At 39.5% G+C, this 21,277-nt stretch overlaps 1 protein-coding gene across 1 annotated transcript; it reads left to right on the top strand.

The window, feature by feature from the left end:
* The first annotated feature begins 18,443 nt into the window (after positions 1 to 18,443).
* Positions 18,444 to 19,028, top strand: LOC113771264. The gene has a single exon (XM_027315864.1). The coding sequence runs from the start codon at positions 18,444 to 18,446 to the stop codon at positions 19,026 to 19,028; it is 585 nt and encodes a 194-aa protein (XP_027171665.1).
* The last annotated feature ends 2,249 nt before the right edge of the window (positions 19,029 to 21,277 follow it).

Here is a 21,277-nt window from a genome sequence, read left to right on the forward strand (position 1 = left end):
GAATTTCCATTCCTGGTGGTGCTTGAGAACACAACAGGCATGCCTCGCCCGAAGAATGGTGGTGCTTGAAAACACAACAGGCAATGCCTCACCAGAGAGGTCCAGTTCAACTGCTAAAGAGGAGTAGTAGCCGGTCTACAACCACACGAGTACGAATAAGTTCAAAAGCAGGGTCAAAGCAGGGTTCGAACAGATAAGTTCAAAAGCAGAGCCAAATACTTCAGGTTCATGGTGCACGAGTACGAATAAGAACCTACTCGACTAGCCTATGCCTAGCAATTCACATTCTCAAGTAGTCACAAAATTCAAATCCACATACTGGTCATATACGAATCAAACCACTTGCTCATGCGTAAATGAAATACCATCTGGCAAGTCAAGTCCATTAAGTGTACGTAAGAGCACACTCGCCTAAACAAGTTCAAATCTCAAATGAGCTTAGCTTAGTCGGTCTCAGGCAGTTCAAGTAGTATTCGTCCTCAAATCCTTACCTAGTCCTCGAGTGTAAATTTGGGCAGCATGCCCTTTGTATTTACCTATTTTCCAGCCATTTATGGCTTCATTATTTTTCTCAATCAGTCCCAAAGTCACCCACAAATAATCTCATGACAATAGCCATTCAATCGGCTCCACAATCATCCAAGTACAACACAAGTATAATAATCCAATCGGAATCATGTTTTGAAGGCAAAAGGCTATATGGCAGATTCGACATCTTAAAACATTTTAGTCACAACTAGAGTTACGTTTATCGGATTTATGTGAACTTTATACCGGCTCGAAGCTAAGACAAAGGGATACAATTTTTATGAAGACTACTCAATCCAGTTTGTGACGCCCCGAAAAGAATGAGAGTGAGAACCCGAAAATTTTCTAATTTTCTAGGGTTTATTTTTTTAATCGCACGCCTTTTCTACATTTTCTTTATTAGAAAATGTTCCCCAGATAAAGTTTATGAGCAAAGATAGTTTGAAAATGATTTTTCTAGTATCGGTTAGTTTTTAAGAAATTAAGAGCGTATTTTGAACGTGGGACCCACAAGTGCGGTAAATGCATTATATTTTTGACAACTTGTTGGAATTTTGTATTAAGTGATATTATTTTACAAAGTGTTAAGATATTTGTATTGGAGAGACAAAAAGATAAGTTTTAAACCTAAAGGTGACAAGTGTCACCATCTAATTTAATCTTGGACTTTGACCATTTGACTTTACCTTTACCTTTACCAAATAAATACAAAAAAAATTGATCAAAATAAGCTTCATTTTGCAAGCTTCTTGGCCGAATGTTCTTGCTCAAGAAAGAAAGAAAAGCTCTCAATTTCTTCCTTCTATTTCTTGCTCAATCTTCAAATCCAACCAATAAAACTCCAAATCATTCCATAAAATCTCTTTGCTAAGTGGTCTTGAGGTGTTTTGTGCAGTTGTTTGGAAAGCTAAGGTGATTTGTTGCTCTATCTCTTGTATGGCTAAGGTGAGTTGTGAAGAACCACTCTCCTCCCTTAATTGATGTTCAATTCATGATTGGTGGTGGTATAAGATGCACTTTTATGGATTATATCTTGATTTTGGTTGAATTGGTGAAGTTTTATAATTTTTGGGGATTTTTCTGTTTTCATATGGATATAATTATGGGGTCATGTATGATGATTGGAAATTATGTTTAATGACTCTAGGAGGTGGAAAAAGTGATTAATTACAATCAATTTCTGTTTTGGAAGGAAAAGTGGAAAACTAGGTTTCAATGTTCTTCATTCTGTCCGAATTTTTAGCTCATATATAGAGGCCGAATTAGCCTTGACTTAAAACATGAAAGTTTTATGTAATGACATTTTAGAGGTGCCTACAAAATTTCAGGTCAATCGGAGTAGTGTGGAATGAGAAAAGTTGAAATTACTATTGCTGTTCTGGTTTTACCCGAATGTAAGAATTGCGCCTGTAATTGGTTGTTTTGGTCAGGATTGCTTCCGAATTGGTTGTTGAGGTCTTCTGATGAAATGTAACCCTGTTTCTTATATTTCAGCTGGTTTTGGAATTTCTGGATTTGGACTTGGATAGCCTGATTTATGATGTTTCCGCTAGAATGCGTTCTGTGACTCTATTTTTGTGATTCTGGTATGGTATCTTGCATTTTTGACCTAGTTACACTCGAAACTGGGTTGAGTGACCTTCTGAAATATTGTAGCCCTATCTCTTAGCTTCTAAACGGTGTGTCTTTCACCTTCATCCGACAATCGTAGCGCCTTTGGTACCATTACCGTAAAATGACGTCAAAACCTGTTTTTCTGGTTTTGAGCTTAACTTTCATTTCCGGACTTTTCCCTAGCTTGACTTGTCCTAGTAGTACTTGGAGCTTGCTGAATGGCTATTGGATGAACTTGTTGTTGTGTGTGTACCTTTGGGTTGGAATGAGGAAATAATGAAGCCATGATGGCTGGAAAAGTTAGCAAATTCAGGGGAAGTGCTGTCCGAACTTTGAAGGAACTTGTTTGCATTGAGTTTGTGATCTAAGACTTGGATTTGCGCAAGGCAATGTTATATGCTGGATGATTTCTGAGCCGTGGAGGTGAGTGACCCTAAACTATTTCCAAAGTACTTGTGAAATGTTTCTTGCATTATTTATTTGATTGCATATCATGCGTGCTTGCATGTGAGTTCATGACATGATTTGGCTTCAATGAGTTCTGGGAAAGTCTTGTGCTGGACACCAACGTCTCCACTCTGTTTATGGTTCATGTTCATGTTTATCTGGAGCTCAAGAAGGGGCTCCTCTTAATGTTAATGTTAATGTTAAATGATCTATTTGAGCGTTGGGTGTCAAGTGCTATGATTTCCCTGGCTCACGAGAGCACTAAACGAACATTTGATCTCTGAATCATGACATCATCGAAATGATCGAAATGCAACATTGTGAAATATATTTGTTTAATGATTTTACTGGTTACTCGCTGAGCTTCTAGCTCACCCCAAAAATGTTTTATTCCCCTCCACAGGGCTCAAGGCGAAGGAAGGACTTGTAGTACTTGTGCACGTGACTGGATGGCTTATTTGGAATTGTTTTCGCTTCGCTTATGACATGTAATTATTGGAGAATTTGATGTCTATTGGAGATTTATATTGTAATATGTGAGTTTTATCTTGTAATCTGTTTGAGGAATGTAGTGAACGACTGAGTCCCGGCGAGAGCTGGGTAGGCGGCCCGCCGAACCCTCTGGTTCGCCTCAGGGGGAGGTGGGGCTGTCACACAGTTCACAATTGATCTAGGTCAAAAGTACAGATTACAGAACCAAAACATCCTTGTCAGTACGGTTACCAGTACTCAATTCAAATGACAATAACTCAGGCTACACAATTCCGTTTGAGGTGTTTTTAGTTGTGTTGGAAAGCTGAAACATAGGGCTAAAAGTTTTGTGTTTTGGCCAAAGTCTAATTTGATACGGATCAAGGTGGAAAACACAGCTAGAATGAGGAAATGTCAAAACTGTCCACGAAACTATACCTATGGCAGCAAGGGTACTTTTGTCATTGCATGAGCTACGGTGTCAGATTGAGCTGAAATTTTATAGGCAGCTATAAAACATTATTTCCTACAACTTCCATGATTTGAGCTAAGTCTGATTCGGCGTCCATCATAGGCGAATGAAACTGGCAAACAGGGTAATACAAAACCGAAAACTGGAATTCATGCATTCACGGGCTGATCTTCACAATTTTAGCTTGAAACACTACTTTACCTCCGTATCTAAGCTTGTTCACAGCATCAAATACTAAACCATGTTTCTTCCAAATTCACAAGCATTTCCTCAGGAAAAGTATCGAGTACCCAGGTACAAAAATCCAAAACGAAGAAACTTTACGACTTAGGCCGTACGCTCCTAAGCGTAACTTAACCAAGTCCTATCTTACACTTATCACTTACAAGATTCACAACTACGCTCCAAAAGAGCACTTACTCCTTTGCACATAGCCGCTTAACTTTCAAATCAACCCCACAGTCCGGCACCCTAAACTTTAGCTTAGGATACGCTACAAAGATCTAAAGCCTAAACTCTGATACCAACTGTGACGGCCCCCCCTCACCCTAAGGCGAACCAAAGGGTTCGGCGGACCGCCTGCCCAGCTCTTGGCGGGACTCGCCTACTCACTACAGTCCTCAATTCAATTACAATATAAATCTCAAATATACATCAAATGTTCCTCAAATTTACATAACATAAGTGAAGCAATACTTTGCAATCACACTTCAAACTAAAATATCTCAAGAGATGAAAGCAATGCAAATTTCTCGAATAAGACGAAGGTCCTCAGTTCTCACATAATTACAAGTACAATCGCAGTCTCAAATATTACACAAGATAAAACTGAAATGCCAACTGTACTGGAGATAATCCAACCAGTCACATGAAGAACTTAATACAAGCGCCTCTTTTACCTCGAGCCCTGTGGAGGGGAAATAAAATATTTTTGGGGTGAGCTAGAAGCTCAGCGAATAACCAGTAAAATCAGCAGTCAAATAAGTTTCAGAATAGTTCATTTCAATGATGTCATGAATCAGTAATCAAATGTACGTTTATTGCTCTTGTGAGCCAGTGAAATCATTGTACTTAAACATCCAATGCTCAAATATGTCCAGTAACAGTGAAATAGGAATAGGGAGCCATTTGTGCTCCAAATAAACAGTAAACAGTGGTGGAGACGTTGGTTCTAAGCACAAGACTTCCCAAGAACTCATTGAAGCCAAATCATATCATGAACTCACATGCAAGCACACATGATATGCAGGAAGTGCGCACCATATACATAAATATATCAAATCCATTGCAACAATAAACAGCATATCTCATATTAGGGCAAGTGCGATAAAGTACACTCTTACCCGATCAATCAAATGACATATCATTAAATCACACTGGTCAAGTATTGAAAACAAGTGTCCAGTTCAATCAGGTATTTAGAAGCACTCACCAAAGGTCTAGTGCCTCTCAAAAGTCACGTTCAGGTCCAACTCCTTGGTTGGAGTCCAAATCTGCGATAAAATATCATTTGCGAATGTAAAACTCTTTAGAGTTCGAAACATAGGAGTTTCACTTCAAGAAAATCAAGTAAATGTAACTCGTTTAAGTAGTATTCACGATACTTATCAAATGCCGAACAATTCATGCTCGCTCTTAAGCCTTTGAAACTTTGAAGCAATTATACGTTGAAATACCATTTGAGTCGAAGAAATGGAGAAAACGTATTTCTATTAGTCGTAATTTTCATTTTTTCAAGAGTACAAGTTTCGGCCGAATTCTAACTCATATGCGATAAAGAAGATGCAAAGATCCTAGATGGTTCAAGTGGTATTCACTCTCAATCTTTACTCAAGTCGCAAGTATATCTACCTAGGTCTTGAGCGTAAATTTGGGCAGCACGCCCTTTGTATTTACCTATTTTCCAGCCATTTATGGCTTCATTCTTTTCCTCAATCAGTCCCAAAGTTACACACAAAATTATCTCATTTCAATAGCCGTTCAATAGGGTCAAAGGCATACAAGGACAAAATCAAGCTAGGAACATGTGCGGAAATGAAGTTTGAGTCAAGAAACAAAAGACAGATTTGACGTTGTTTTCCGTAACGGACACAACCGAGGCTACGCTTATCAGATTGGGGTGTAAGCTATACTGTTTTGAAGCTAAGATAAAGGCCTACAACTTTGATGAAGACCACTCAGTCCAGTTTGTAGTGTAGCTAGGTCAAAATTTCAATGTACAAAACCAGAATCTCACAAACAAGTTAGCTAACCGTACTATGGTTAAATGACAATAACTCAGGCTACCGAAGTCCGATTAAGACGTTTTTAGGGCGGTTGGAAAGGTAAGACATAACACTAAAACTTCTGTGTTTTGGCCAAATGCTAATTCCATACAGATCAGGGTGAACAGATGCGGTCATATTGATGAAATGTCAAAACTGTCCCTAACGTTCTACCTATGGCAGTCAGGGGTATTTTTGTCTTTTTACATGTTAAAGTGCTCGGATTGAGCTGAAATTTCACAAGAAACTATAAAATATCATTATCTACAACTTTTATGTTTTGTGCTAAGCCTAATTCGGCCGCTAACCTAGTCAAACAAAACCAGTCAGAACAGGGGAGGTGAAAAACTGAAATATGGAATTTGGGGTTTCAAAGGGAAATCTCTTCATTTCTTGCTCCAATCACTACCACAACCTCTTATACAAACTTACATATACCATATACCATCCAAACAATAGGAATTTCAAGTGAACCCTTCAAACCCTAACTCAAAATTCATCACTACAATCATCCAAAATCACATGAATTAAGCATCACAAGCAAGATTACAAGTTACTACTCAACTTAGACAAGACTAAGGAAAATAAATGTGATGGTCAGCCCATATTGTGAGGACTTGCAAATTCCTTATATATTTATTGAAAATTCCATTTTATTTAAAATTATTTGGAAAATATTATTCTATACCATCTTACTACTCAATCACCCTAGAAAAAGTGCCAATGATCATAGGAAATTAGGGTTTTCCTTTCCGATTTCAATTCGAAGTGAAATAGGGTTTTTCGTGTACCCGTAGTGTAATTATCCGGTATGGAGTAAGGATCAAATTTGGTGCTTAAGAGTGACTTTTAAGTGAGAAATAATATTTGATTAGAAGCTATGATATAAAGTTAGTGAATAGGAAATAAAAACCCTAGTACGTGTAATTTAAGGAAAACGGTTAGAACTGACGTGTACTGTTCGTTACCGAGTGAGTGCACCGATTAAACCCTACTTTATTTCTTTAATCTCCTCATTTTATTTTGACTAATTAACCCTCAAAATATCTTATACATGAGTCACCGTGGTGGGCCAAAGGAAGAGGGAAGAAAACTCTAGAAAGGACACATGTCAAGCCCTTATTGGAAGGAGCTTTGACTAATTTGTATCAACCATCATAAAACAAGAATTTAACCAAATCTTCTCCATTTCTTCACCACCTTGGCTGAAAATAGAGAGAGAAAAAGGGGAGAGAAACTTCATCTTCATCAACTAAATTTCTTGCCTAATCTTAAACTCCAACCATAAATCTTGTGAATCACTTCACCAAAACTACTCTTTAGGGAAGATTAGAGCTTTTTATGGCAAGATTTTGAAGGAAAGATTGTGGTCTTCTCCTACAAGCATCCTAGGAAGGTATCATGGCTTTTCACCCTTTTCTTTTCCCAACTTTGGTTAAATATGGTTAGAAGCTTTTAATTTTGAGTTACAACGGTTAATTAGTGAGTTTTGTTGGAGTTGGGGGGATGATTAGCTAGGGTATCATTTTCAGCTTTGATTATGATCATATATCCTTTAATTGATGTTATGAAGTTGCTATTTGGAGGTTTTGATGATTTAAACCTAACAAACATGAAATTCTAGCAATAAAGTTCTAATTCCAGGTTTAAATTCTCACAAAACACCATTCTGCCCGTTTTTGTTTCATCATGATCGAGGCCGAATTAGACTTCACATAAAACATGAAAGTTGTAGAGAATGATGATTTATAGGGTCCCAAAAAAGTTTAGCTCAATCGGAGCAATGTAGCCTATGAAACGATCGAAATACCCCTGCTGCCCTGTTTCTGTCCGAAAATGAAAATCAGCCTCTGTAAGTGGTTAGTTTGACCAGGAATATTACCGAATTGGTTGATGATGTATTCTTAAGAATTATAGCCTTATATCTTATCTTTCAAATGGATTTGGAATTACCTGAATTGGAGTTGTGTGTGCTGAGATATGAGTGAATAAAGCAGGACTGCTAGTTGATTTCTGCAGTGAATTTTGAACTGGAAAATCTGGAGTTGTTTTGGTAAATTTGACCTAGTTAGGGTAAGAACTGGACTGAATGGTCTTCATGAAAGTTGTAGGGCTTTGTCTTATCTTTTCAACGCCTCCAACAACGCCTTAAACGGACTTTTTTAGCCTGCGATATGGCCATTTAAATGTAGTACGGTTAATTAGCCGATTAGTTGGAACTTGGTTCTGGGAATTGGGAATTTGACTAGGTTACACTGGAATTTGGACTAAGTGGTCTTCATCAAAATTGTAGCCCTCTGTCTTAGCTTTGAAATGGTATAAATTACATCCCAATCCGATAAGCGTAGCTTCGGATGTGTCCGTTACGTAAAACCCGTCAAATCTGTCTCTTACTAAAGCTCATTTCCGCACATGTTGTTAACTTGATTTTGTACTCATATGACTTTGAGCCTATTGAATGGCTATTGTGATGAATTTATATTGTGTATAACTTTGGGATTGGCTGAGGAAAATAATGAAGCCATAAATGGCTAGAAAATTAGGTAAACACAAAGGGCGTGCTGCCCAAATTTATGCTCGAGAACTAGAGAACTATACTTGCAACTTGAGTAAGGGTTAAGAGTGAATATCACTTGAACTATCTAGGATGTTTGCACCTTCTTTTACCGAGGTATATAAGTAAGGACTTGGCCGAACTTATACCCTTGAGAAATAAAATAATGACTGCTCGGAGTACGTTTTCTTTGTCACTTCGACTTAAATGGAGATTTCAAAGTTTTATGAGCAAGCATAAGTTTTACAAATATTTTACTCATAGCCTTTGGTTTAAATGTACTCTTTTCACTTCCAAAACTATATTTATATTTTGTACTAGTAGTTATTCGGATTTTCTTGGGTTCCCTTAAACTTTAGAGGGGTTTAACTGTAATATTTTCTCATGGCTATTATTAGGGTTTCTTGGCGATTGAGAGTGGGAGTGTTTGGATAGTGTATTATTTGAAATATTATTTGAAATAATTACTGTAGTACTTTTTGTGATGTGATGTATGTGAGATAAAAAGGTGGTTGGAAATATAAACATGTGGGTTGAAAAATATGTCTATGATGCAAGCGAAATATTATTTGGGATAATTGAGATATCCAAACAAACCTTTAGTGTTATCCGGGAGGATACCTTGGACATTATTTTGCTTAAATAGGTGAGTGTTCCTTGTTTGTTATATTTCCTTGACTTATTGGCTTGTTATTATTGATTGATAATGTGTTAAGTGCTTTCAATGATTGTTAAAACGAGTTTTCTAGGCGAGTGTGTACTTTATCGCACCCGACCTAAATAAATGTGAAATTTTCAATGATTAAATGATTAAATGCTAGTTGCGCATGAATGTAAGCTGTTTGGCTGAACTGGACCCTGCCCTTCGTTACCGATCGACTCGAGCCAGGAGCGGACTCGGTCGGGCGATATGGTGACCCTGGGTGTGAACGTTGGTATACTCGAGTATTACCTTGTAGGTTGGTGGAGCCTGGTCAATGTCCAGGAGGGGGTGAATGAAATGAAACGAACGAACGAACGAGGGTTTTACTTACAAAAATGCATTTTCAAACAATTGGAGGAATCAGAGGAAATGTCAGGAGAACGAATGAACGAACGAAAGCATGGCTCCCTGTGAGCCCGTATCCTTTTAATGAATGTGTTATTATCGCTTTCCATTGTAAATGTTTCTTGAATTATTGATACTCTATGTTTAATGTATTGGATTGATTGTTTGGTTATGTGTTCGGAACCTCACTGAGCTTTTAGCTCATCCCTTTAGTTTTGTTTTCCTTAACAGGGAAGGCGAGCCAGGACAGGAGTTTTGGATCGACTAGCCTAGACTAGTTTCTTGGTTTTCTTTTGTAATGGTTCTCGCCCTAGTGCTTGGCACGGGTTGGATGTATGAAGAATTTAGAACCTTTGTATATTCGATGTTTGTACTCTAATGTACATAAGTTTTGCGTTAAGCTTTGGATTGTCGTTATACTTATTCCTATGTTTTATTTCGATTTTAATTGAGGACTGAAGTGAACGACTGAGTCCTGGCGAGAGCTGGGCAAGCGGTCCGCCGAACCCTTTGGTTCGCCTTAGGGGGAGGTGGGGCTGTCACAGTTGGTATCAGATCCAGGTTCGCGTGGTCTCTGCGCGGAGTGAGTTTGGGCTAAGTGGTGAATAAGTATGAAGGACTAAGTGCTCGTTCGAGCATAAGCTATGAACCCTGAAGTGTTATAGGTCTTAAATCTTTCTCATGGTATCTAAGGACCATAGATAGGTATGTCGGGTAGGAATTTCGATTTGTAGATGGTTTACTCTTGGGACTGGCCAGCTCGAGATGTGAACTATCTTATTTCGGGTTCTCGTGCCCGAGTACTCCAGAATTGAGGCGATGCAAGCTACTAGGTACTTGAGACTTGTATTTTGGAAACATGAACAGGATTTGTCTGGCTAGAATGAGCACAAGAGGTCAATGGGTATCTAGTTTGGATAGTAAGTGACGTGGGAGACCGGACGGGGTTATTCAACTGAAATTAGGACGATATCGCCTTTTCTTTTGATTTGCCCTTATATTATTGTTACATGACGTTAGTTGGTGTATTTGTGCATATGATTATCTGTCTAATTTGATATGTCTTTGTGTATTTGATCATCTGTCTTCGTGATATATGGTGTGTTACGTGTGTCTATGTTTAATTGTGTATTTGGTATGCTGGAATTTGTTACTTTAGTCAATTTACTGTGTTTATTCACTAAATTACCTTTTGGGGGAAAAAGGAAAAGAAAAGAGAGAGGGAAAACATATAGATGGACGGGAGACGTAGTCGTGGACGTGGACGTGGCCGTGGGAATAAACGAGCTCAAGAGCCAAGAAAGGAAAGGGAAACAACAGCTGCACAAGAGCAAGGACCAAGGGTTGAAGCCGGGGACCAAATAGCGACGGCAATTCAACAAATGACAAACATCTTAGCAAGGTTGGTGGACCAACAAGGTCAAATACCTGTGAATCAACCTCCGAACCCTGAAATAGGAGAAGATCAGGCTCTTGAGAGGTTTCAGAAGTTTGCTCCTCCGAAATTCCTTGGAGGGTCTGATCCGGATGTAGCCGAACAGTGGCTGGAGGCCATGATCAACATCTTTGCAGCTTTGAACTATACCAAACAAAGGCAAGTGAACTTTGCGGTATTTCAATTTGAAGGACCGGCCCGAGCATGGTGGAACGTGATTAAGGCAAAGTGGGAAAGAGAACAGACTGCATGGACATGGGCAAACTTCCTAAGGGAATTTAACGAGAAGTACCTCCCACCTTTAGTCCAAGAAAGGAGGGAGGATGAGTTTATTGGACTACGCCAGGGAACCCAAAGTGTGGCCGAATATGAAACAAAATTCACCAAACTATCCAAGTTTGCTTCCGAGTTAGTGGCCACGGAACCGAGAAGGGTAAGATGATTTATACAGGGATTGAATCTAGAAATTCAAGAAGCACTGGCGGCGGTTCAAGTGAATACGTTTACGGAGGCCTTGAGAAAGCCCAACGAATCGAGAATGCAAAAGCACTGATAAAAGCCTCCCAAAATCGAAAAAGGGGTACACCTGGTAGTGTGACTGAGGAACCAAGTGAATCGATAGTCCCTTCCAAAGTGCAGAAAGTGAACTTTTTGTCCCACCCACCATGGACAATAGGGACGTTAGATGAACGATCTACAAAAGGAAGTCAAGTAGGCCATGGGGAGATTTTTCAAAAAAGCCAACAAGTGGCTTCTTCCTTGACTTGTGGCTACTGTGGAAAGGCCAATCACATTGAGAGTGATTGTTGGAAGAAAGGCCGGAAGTGTTTGATTTGCGGAAATGGTGACCACCAGGTTAGCAACTGTCCGAGGAAACGGTCACGTGAAAGTAGTACTTAGCAACTGGAGGGCACTAAACCAAAATCAGCGAATGAAAAAGGGAACCGAACAAAAGTACCGGCAAGGGTATATGCCTTAGACAACCAACAAGCTCCTGAGCCATCTGAAGGTAAAAATTTCGAGGACGAAATTTCTTAAGGGGGAGAGAGTGTGAGGACTTGCAAATTCCTTATATATTTCTTGAAAATTTCCTTTTATTTGAAAATTATTTGGAAAATACTATTCTATACCATCGTACTACTCAATCACCCTAGAAAAGTGCCAATGATCATAGGAAATTAGGGTTTTCCTTTCCGATTTCAATTCGAAGTGAAATAGGGTTTTTCGTGTACCCGTAGTGTAATTATCCGGTATGGAGTAAGGATCAAATTTGGTGCTTAAGAGTGACTTTTAGGTGAGAAATGTGTTATTATCACTTTCCATTGTAAATGTTTCTTGAATTATTGATACTCTATGTTTAATGTATTGGATTGATTGTTTGGTTATGTGTTCGGAACCTCACTGAGCTTTTAGCTCATCCCTTTAGTTTTGTTTTGCTTAACAGGGAAGGCGATCCAGGACGGGAGTTTTGGATCGACTAGCCTAGACTAGTTTCTTGATTTTCTTTTGTAATGGTTCTCGCCCTAGTGCTTGGCACGGGTTGGATGTATGAAGAATTGAGAACCTTTGTATATTCGATGTTTGTACTCTAATTTACATAAGTTTTGCGTTAAGTTTTGGATTGTTGTTATACTTATTCCTATGTTTTATTTCAATTTTAATTGAGGACTGAAGTGAACGACTGAGTCCCGGCGAGAGCTGGGCAGGCGGTCCGCTGAACCCTTTGGTTCGCCTTAGGGGGAGGTGGGGCTGTCACACATATACCTCTCAAAGATGCTTATAAGAGTTATCCACCACCTCTTCTTGTAATCCTTTTGCACACCAAGGTTTCCAAGTGCTCAAAGAAGGATTTAATCGGTTTAGAATCTTGTTTTCTCACTCAAATGGATCAAACTCAAGATGAAATGGAGTTCTTTCTCTTGCTCTCTCTCTCCCTCAAGCTCACGATTTTCAGCTGGAAAAATGGAGAAGATTGGAGGCTAAGAAAGGTTATAAGACTTGGTCTTGGTTTGGGCCAAAGGTGCTTGGATAGCCTCCACTTGTCACCACCAAAATCCATCTCAATTTTTTTTCTTTTCTCTTGTTTTCTTGGTCAAATATTGTGGCTGATGTATGAGATATTTTGAGGGTTAATTAGCTGAAATAAAATGAGAAGATTAAGGTAATAAAGTATGGGTCAAGTGGTGTTTTTACCCGGTAATAAACGGTACCCGTTGGTTCGCGCCGATTTTCCTTAAATCGCGTATACTAGGGTTTTAACTTATAAGTCACTAACTTATTGTTATCTTTTCAAATCACACACTTAATATCATCTCAAACTCACTAGTAATCACCAAATTTGATCCATTCTCTGTATCGGATAGTCACACTACGGATAGGCGTAAAACCCTAATTCGCGCTAACTTGAAAACGAAAAGGGTGAACCATTAATTCTATGTTTATTTACACTTATTGTGGGGTGATTGGGGAGTAAGGCTATTATAAAGTAATAATTTCCAAATAAAAGGGAATTTTTAAGAAAAATATAAGGAATTTTGCAAGTCCTCACACTCTCTCCCCCTTAAGAGAATTTTGACATCGAAATTCATACCTTTAGTTGTAAAGAACTTAGAGTATTTCCCTTGCATAACCGTTTCTAGCTCCCAAGTCTTATTGTAGCCACATTTTAGCTAAATAATGGAAAACGCGATTCGTACCTTCTCCTACTTCCGATGGTTCAGGTACTGCCCGTTGGTCCAAGGCATACACTCTAGCTGGCACCCTTGGTTTATTCCCTCCTACATTTGATTGTTCAAGGTTTAAGTGTGACCTACGGGGGCAAGTTGCAAGTTGGTGCTCGGCACTACCACACCATAAATATTTTTGTGCCTTTCGCCAACAATCATCTTCAGCATGATTGGTCTTCCCACAGTACCCGCAAGATACTCGAGGGGCTGAGGTCTGACCTCCTTATGAGGCACCTCTTACTTGTCCCTTTCCACTCGAGGCTCCGCTTGGAGTAATTTCCTGAGGTGTCCTCGAAATTTGCATACCACCATCCCCTCGACCCACCTTAGAGGGTGGCATATCTCGATCACCTTGTCCCTACCCTTGAATTCCACCAGGCACACCTCTCCTTTTTGCATGAAAAGTGTGATACACCGAATGTTAGGAAATTGTTTAGTTTTGGTTTTGATTTAAACCCTTAAATTTTTTTTGTTTAAAGACTAGAAACCCTAAATTCAAAAAAAAAAAAAAACCCTTAGTTACTTGTGACTAATCGGTTTTCTTAAATCTCTCATGTTTTAATTGAAACCCTACTTTTAATGGAATTGTAAAATCCTGCACATTTTCTTAAAATTCCCTTACTTGGAAATTATTAATTTATAATAGCCTTACTACCCAATCACCCCACAATAAGTGCAAATGAATATAGAATTAAGGGTTCACCCTTTTCGTTTTCAAGTTAGCGCGAATTAGGGTTTTTACGTCTATCCGTAGGGTGACTATCCGGTACCGAGGGTGATTCAAATTTGGTGATTAAGAGTGAGTTTTAAATGATATTAAGTGTGTGATTAGAAGTGATAATAATAAGTTAGTGAATTATAAGTTAAAACCCTAGTACGTGCGAAATAAGGAAAAACGGGTTGGACCGACGGGTACCGATCACTACCGATTGAACACACCATTTGACCATCATTTTTATCAAGTTAATTTCCTTGATATTAGAGCTTAAATATCAGCTCAAAATCTGATCTTGAGGGCCGAAATTATTGACTTGGAAAACAAGAAAAAAGAAAAAAAATTTGGATTAACCAAAGTGTGACACTTGTTGGCCATTTAAGGCCCTTTGACCAAGCCAACATTCTTACCTTCTTATCTTCACTTTGGCTCCATTTCTTCACCATTTTTCCTTGGTTTGGCCGAGAGCAAGAGAGGGAGAAAGAGTGAAGAGAGCTTTCTATTTCCAACCTCAAATCAAGAGTTGTGAGTGAAACCAAGAAAAACTAAACCGATTAACTTGTAGGTTGAGAGTTTGGGAAGCTTAAGGAACCAAAAATTCCAAGAAGAAGTGGAGGATAACTCTAGCAAGCTTTGTTTTTGAGGTAATATGGCTGACCACTCTTTTCTTTTCCCTTAATCATGTTGGAGTTGCTTAGTAGCTTGTATTTGTGGTTGTAATGCTTATATCAAGTGATTTTGGATGGTTGGGGTGATGAATTTGAGTTAGGGTTTGATTGATTTCCTTCTAATACTTGTTGTATGGATGGTATATGATGTCTAAAAGCTTGTATATGAGGTGGTAGTGATGGTTTTAAACCAGAAATGGGAATTATATCTTGATTGTAGCAAATTTCCAGAATTGAAGTCAGTGTATACCCTGTTCTGCCTGGTTCTAGTTCACCATGTTAGAGGCTGAATTAGGCTTACAATAAAACATGAAAGTTGTATAGAATGATGTTTTATAGGTTCCTGAAAAATTTCACCTCAATCGGAGTAACGTAGCCTATGAAAAGACCGAAATACCCCTGACTGCCATAGGTAGAACTTTCGGGACAGTTTTGACATTTCACCTAACCTGACCGCATCTGTTCACCTTGATCCGTACTGAATTAGTATTTGACCAAAACATAGAAGTTGTATTTATATGTCTTAGATTTCCAACACCGCTAAAAATTCCTTAATCGGACTTCGATAGCCTGAGTTATTGTCGATTACGTATAGTGCGGTTAACTAGCCCGAATGTGAGCTTCTGGTTCTGTAATTTGCAATTTTGACCTAGCTACACTACGAACTGGACTGAGTGGTCTTCATCAAAGTTGTAGGCCTTTGTCTCAACTTCGAAATGGTATAAATTTCACCCCAATCTGATAAGCATAGCCTTGGTTGTGTCTGTTACACAAAACAACATCAAATCTGTCTTTTGTTTCTTGATTCAAACTTCATTTCCGAACATGTACCTAGTTTAATTTTGTACTTGTATGACTTTGAGCCTATTGAACGGCTATTGAAATGAGCTTATTTTGTGTGTAACTTTGGGACTGAATTGAGGAAAATATTGAAGCCATAAATGGCTGGAAAATAGGTAAACACAAGGGGCATTCCGCCAAATTTTCACTAGATGACTAACCTAGCCTTTGGAGTTCTAGTTCTATATTTTGCATATTTGACTTGGATACACTGAAAAATGGGTTGAAATATCTTCATGGAAGTTGTAACCTTTTGTTTAAGCTTTGAGACACTACCTAGTACATTTTGATCCGATAACCATAGCTCCAGTTATGGTCAAAATCGTGTAACCCGTTTTGACCCATTTTCATTCTCACGCACGCGCTCGTGCATTTCTCAACCGTTTTGCCGTTTTGGACCATTTAGGACTACTTTTGTTATTTTGTTACCATTCCGGCCATTTCGGCCAATTTCGACATTCTTTTGGCCTTAACGTCGTTTTTGACCGTTTTTTTTTATTTTTGACCGTTTTCGACCGTTTTCGACGTTTAAGTTATAAACTGCTATTGTATGGCCGTTTCACTTATGTGTGTATATAATTTGTCAATACAGACTGTGAGGCTTTTGACGGTGACGGTCAAGCTCAGTGAATTATATCGTTTTTCGTGCCAAGCTTTATCAAGTGAGTAATTCGGTTGTTTATTGATGTGAAATTATCAAAGTGCTTTGTATATATTAAATGGGTACTTAGGCGAGGGTGTACTTTATCTCACTCGACCTAAGCCCATCCTTTGTTTTGATTTCATACGTAAGAATACATGTCTTATGTTGAGTATCACCCTCTTGCTATGTGCTGATGGGGGTGGTTACATGATTTGAGTTGAACCCCTTTTGCTGTGTGCTGTTGGGGTAAGTACTTTGTTGTGTACTTTATTAAGAGATATCATCTATTGAGAGATTGGATATCTCAGGGCTTGGTTCCAGCCCGGTTCCAAGGGTAGACGAACTATTCGAGCCAGTCGGGGTTTGGTCGAAGTTAGTTCCATGCTAACCTGGGGATTTCGTTCTTTGTTAAAGCTTTGATGAAAGCTAAGTGATTTTGTTTCGCTCGAGCTGCTGTGTGCTGTTGACTGGCCAGCGGGGGTTGATAAGGTGAACGGGGAAAGTAAGTGGAGTCTACGGACCATGAGTACTTTGGTTGACGGAGTGTCAACAGGCGTTCAAACTCGGGGAATTGAAATGGTTTTGAAGCCACCCGTATCCTACCATTGTGTTGTTACCTTTCTGTTATTGATGTTAAATATCCTGATTACTTGTTATTTGGATGTGCGTTTACATTTTTACCCCTGATTATTCACTAAGCATATAGCTTACCCCATTCCATATATTTTCCTTAGCAGGGGGCCGACGCGGGTATCGCTCGGGAAGGTGTTTAGACTTTTGGCTATAGAATAGTTGAATTTGTACTTGTTATAAGTTGACTAGTAAGATGTATATAGTTGTCGTGGTGGTTGTAGTTATCAGCTTTGCTAGGGTTTACTTTCTGGTATTCGTGGTATGTATGACTTGGTGTGCTAGTTTATGCAACTTTTGAAGATGTAATCGTTTGAATAGAACTTTCTTTTGGCGTGACCTCTATTTTCTAGTTTTAGAGTATCGAGTCCTGGCGCGAGTTAGGCAGGCGTCCCGCCGATACCCTCGGGTTCGCCCTTAGGAGAAGTGGGGGCGTCACAGGTGGTATCAGAACGCCTAGGTTAGAGGACTTGGGCAGTTGGGAAATGTGTGATAGAACATATAAGTATTCGATTGTCTCTAAGTTGAATCATATCTATTAAGATGAAATGCCGGAGAACTAATTAAGTGATATTTTATTGTGTAGGTATGGAGGCTGGGGGACCTAGCGATACCGGTGGACCTAGCGGTACTGGAGTACGAGCTACGGGTGTAGGCTGGCCGGTGAACCGAGTGGTACGCCGACGAGTACTCAGATACCAGAGGAGGGTCGGGGAACCCTATAGGCTATATTCTCCCTTTGGCCAGATGAGTCGATCGTGTGAGTGTCGACATACGTATGGATACCCTGACGAGGTGGTTATGGCTATAGATGACGAGCGTCGTCACCTAGGCAGGACGGTCGACACTTTGAGGGCACAGTTGGATGAGGCCAGAGGGGTGAGTCATGCACAGGCCATGCGTCTGCGTGACCTCGAGACGGGGTTATGAGTTGAGGAGGAGCGGATGCATACCCTTGGTCGTCAGCTTGAGAAGACCCACCGCCATCTCTTCACTTTGAAGGGACAGATGAGAGAGAGAGCCCGAGGTATCATGCTAAACTGTGAGGTTCTCCTAGATATGTCTGTCGAGGCGCCACCTAGGGCTGGCGGAGTGGGGCCGATGGATGCGCGATAGACTCTATAGGCTCTATTGGGGATTTCCGCTAGGGTCGTTACTCTGAGTTGTTTTGTTGATTTGTTTTGGAGCCGGTGTGCTCATGAACGAACATGTTTTGTACTGGCTGGATAATAGCTGCTATGTGAACTGATATGTGTATATTTTTGGCGTGTCTTGTATATATATGTACATATTTTGATCTTTTCATTATTTATTGCATTTGATAACTTTTCAACGCTTTGATCTCATACTATATTTTGTCCCAATTATAGAAGTTATAAAATAATCAAATGGAGACTCGTGGTGGGGGTAGAGGACGAGGACAAGGAATCGATGGGGTAACCAATGAAAATGCGAATACACAAGCCGAAACCCAAGTAGCTACAGCCATACAGCGAATGGCTGATTTATTAGAACGAATGGTTAACCAACAGGGTCAAGGCCAAGTACAATATCTTGGAAATCATGAGGGAGAGGACCGTGCCTTAGAACGGTTCCAGAAGTTTCTACCACTAAAATTTTTAGATGGACCTAGCCTAGATATAGCGGAGAGTTGGTTGGAGCGAATGTTAGACATTTTTGCTGCGTTAGGATACCCGGAGGAACGGCTGATAGCTTTCGCCGTTTTTCAATTTGAGGGAGCGGCTCGTGCCTGGTGGAATGTAATTCGAGACAAGTGGAATAGAGAGCAAACCCCATGGACATGGGTTAACTTCACTCGTGAGTTTAATGAGAAGTACCTACCGCCACTTGTTCAAGAAAGGCTAGAGGATGAGTTCATACGCCAACGTCAAGGGTCCATGAGTGTGGCGGAGTACGAGATGCAATTTACCAAACTCTCTCGTTTTACTCTTGAGTTAGTGCTGACAGTGTGACGTCCCCATTTCTCCCTAAGGCGAATCATAGGGTATCCGCGGAACGTCTGCCCAGCTCTCGCCAGGACTCAAGCAGTTTCCATTCAAGCTTAAAGCAAAATCATTCAACAACACTAGATAAGTAAGAAAGTGCGAAAAACTCCCAAACTTAACAATATACATAACGCTTATCCAATCATTACATTAAATTCCCAAAAGGTACACCATTACCCAAAATATACTACATCCGGGTACATCAAATATCCAAACCATATATTAGGTTTTTGAAGTACAACCAGTAAGAGGTCTAGCCCAAAATATATTAAAACCCTAAGCCAGAAATGTATCAAAAGAGTTCCTCCAAGTATCATTCCATGCCCAATCCTGTTAAGGGAAACAAATCTACAGGGTGAGCGAAACACTCGTGAGGGCAAGGACACACATGCAAGCAAATAGTTCAAGTAACAAGCCCAATTAACAGGTCAAATAATAAAGTACAAGTAATTGCCAATTCCAATGAAATGTAAACAGAAACAATTCAAGGATATGGTAGCTCTCAGGAGCTAAGTTCCACTTGCATTGCCAGGGTCATTCGTATACCTTCCCGCGATGACTCTCCATCAACCGGTGGGTATTTCCAATCCGTAGATCACCACTTACTTCCCTCCATCCATCATTTCACCCTCTCGGATCCGTAACCAACAGGCATGTAAAGGCGATACTGTACAAGTATGCCAAGCAAGATCTCAAAAGATCAAGCTTCAGGTCCCAAGATTTACCAAGTTCTCCCGACCAAGACCTCACGATTGGCTGCGAGATTAAGATGTATAACCATTGGGTTTTGGGCGTCCCCACAGGTCAGGTTTTCAGAAACAAATCAAGTTTTAGCCGATGAGATTTCTCTGCATTCGACTTTAGGTCATGTACATGTAAAATCCAGCAATTTCATGTAATTCATGTAGCAAGTCATGTATTGATTCAAGTAAAGGAGATAAAGTGCGGTAAAATACACACTTTCCCCAACAAGTACAGTTCAAGTAACAACAGGTTCAAGTAGAGTTCATGTAGGCAACAGATCTCAAGCGAAGTGCAAGTAAACATGCACTTGACACTCACCAAAATAAGTAATGAGGAAGAAATGCCCCTCGGAGCTTTAGGCGTTCACTGTAGGATCCTCTTGAAGGTCCTCGTGTGTGCCTGAGCAAATAATAATAAACTATCATTCACAAACCCCTACTATTAAAGAAGATCGTACCATAGTACAATCTTAGAAAGTCTCGTGAAAGGAGCCTAACTTATCCTAAATCGAGGCTCTCAAGTGGGGTTTCAAAGTACAGGAGAAATTTAGTTTTCATCTTGGAAATTAAGTATAAATCGTTCAAGTAATATCGAAGGAATAAGGAGTACTTGAAAACTCCATTTCCTTGGAATTTGGAAAATTTCAGTTTTGATACGATACATTAGAAAAATCGTATCTCACGTTTCACAAGTCAAAAATTGGAAAACTTGGTACCGTTGGAAACCTCTTCGAAGGTACTAAAAGTTCTTAGAATACACTTTTCTTGGATTCCAAATGGAAAATATTTAAAAATAAGCTCAAAATCGCTGTTTTGGTTCATAAGGCAGATTTAGGTTGGTTTTTGGCCAACTTTGAAAATTCGGTAAAATTCACTTGATTGGAACTAGCTTTTGAAATTTGGAACTCTTTTAGAGTCGCAATCCAAGTTTACAACAAAACAAGCGGAATGAGAAATGGAGTTTTGAGTACTAAGATATGACAACTCAAAGTTACTCAAATTCCCTTGTGAAACATGGGTTTTCCAAACTCGAGTCATGAACTTTGGTAATTTATTTGAGCCATGAAACGGCCTCAGAATAACACCATAATTAGCAGTATAATACTACCATATAAGGGTTGTCCCTCTACCAAATTTCATGGAGAAATAACTTCGGAAAGGTAGTCAACAGAACAACCCAAGTTTCGAAGAATTCTAGGGCAAAACTGTCTTGAGCTTTTGTTTTCCATTCCAAATATTTGGCCAAGGAAAATCCTTCAAACATGGTTCATTGGTGTAGGAAAAGCCTAAGGAACATTCATGGTACATTTGGTAATTGTTTTAACTCCAAGAAACTCAATTGGCAAGTCCACACCAAGTCTAGCATCAATTCTGCCCAAAATTTAGGGTTTTCAAGAACAGAGCAGGTTTCGTATTTTGATCACAAATCACTCAATTCAACTCACAATTGAGCATGGTTGGTGGCGTTGGAAA

The sequence above is a fragment of the Coffea eugenioides genome, chromosome 5, assembly GCF_003713205.1.
Source record: "Coffea eugenioides isolate CCC68of chromosome 5, Ceug_1.0, whole genome shotgun sequence".
Classification (NCBI taxonomy): Eukaryota; Viridiplantae; Streptophyta; class Magnoliopsida; order Gentianales; family Rubiaceae; genus Coffea; species Coffea eugenioides.

Coding starts and splice junctions, on each gene's coding strand:
- LOC113771264 (XM_027315864.1), top strand. CDS start 18,444: ATGGAGACTCGTGGTGGGGGTAGAGGACGAGGACAAGGAATCGATGGG.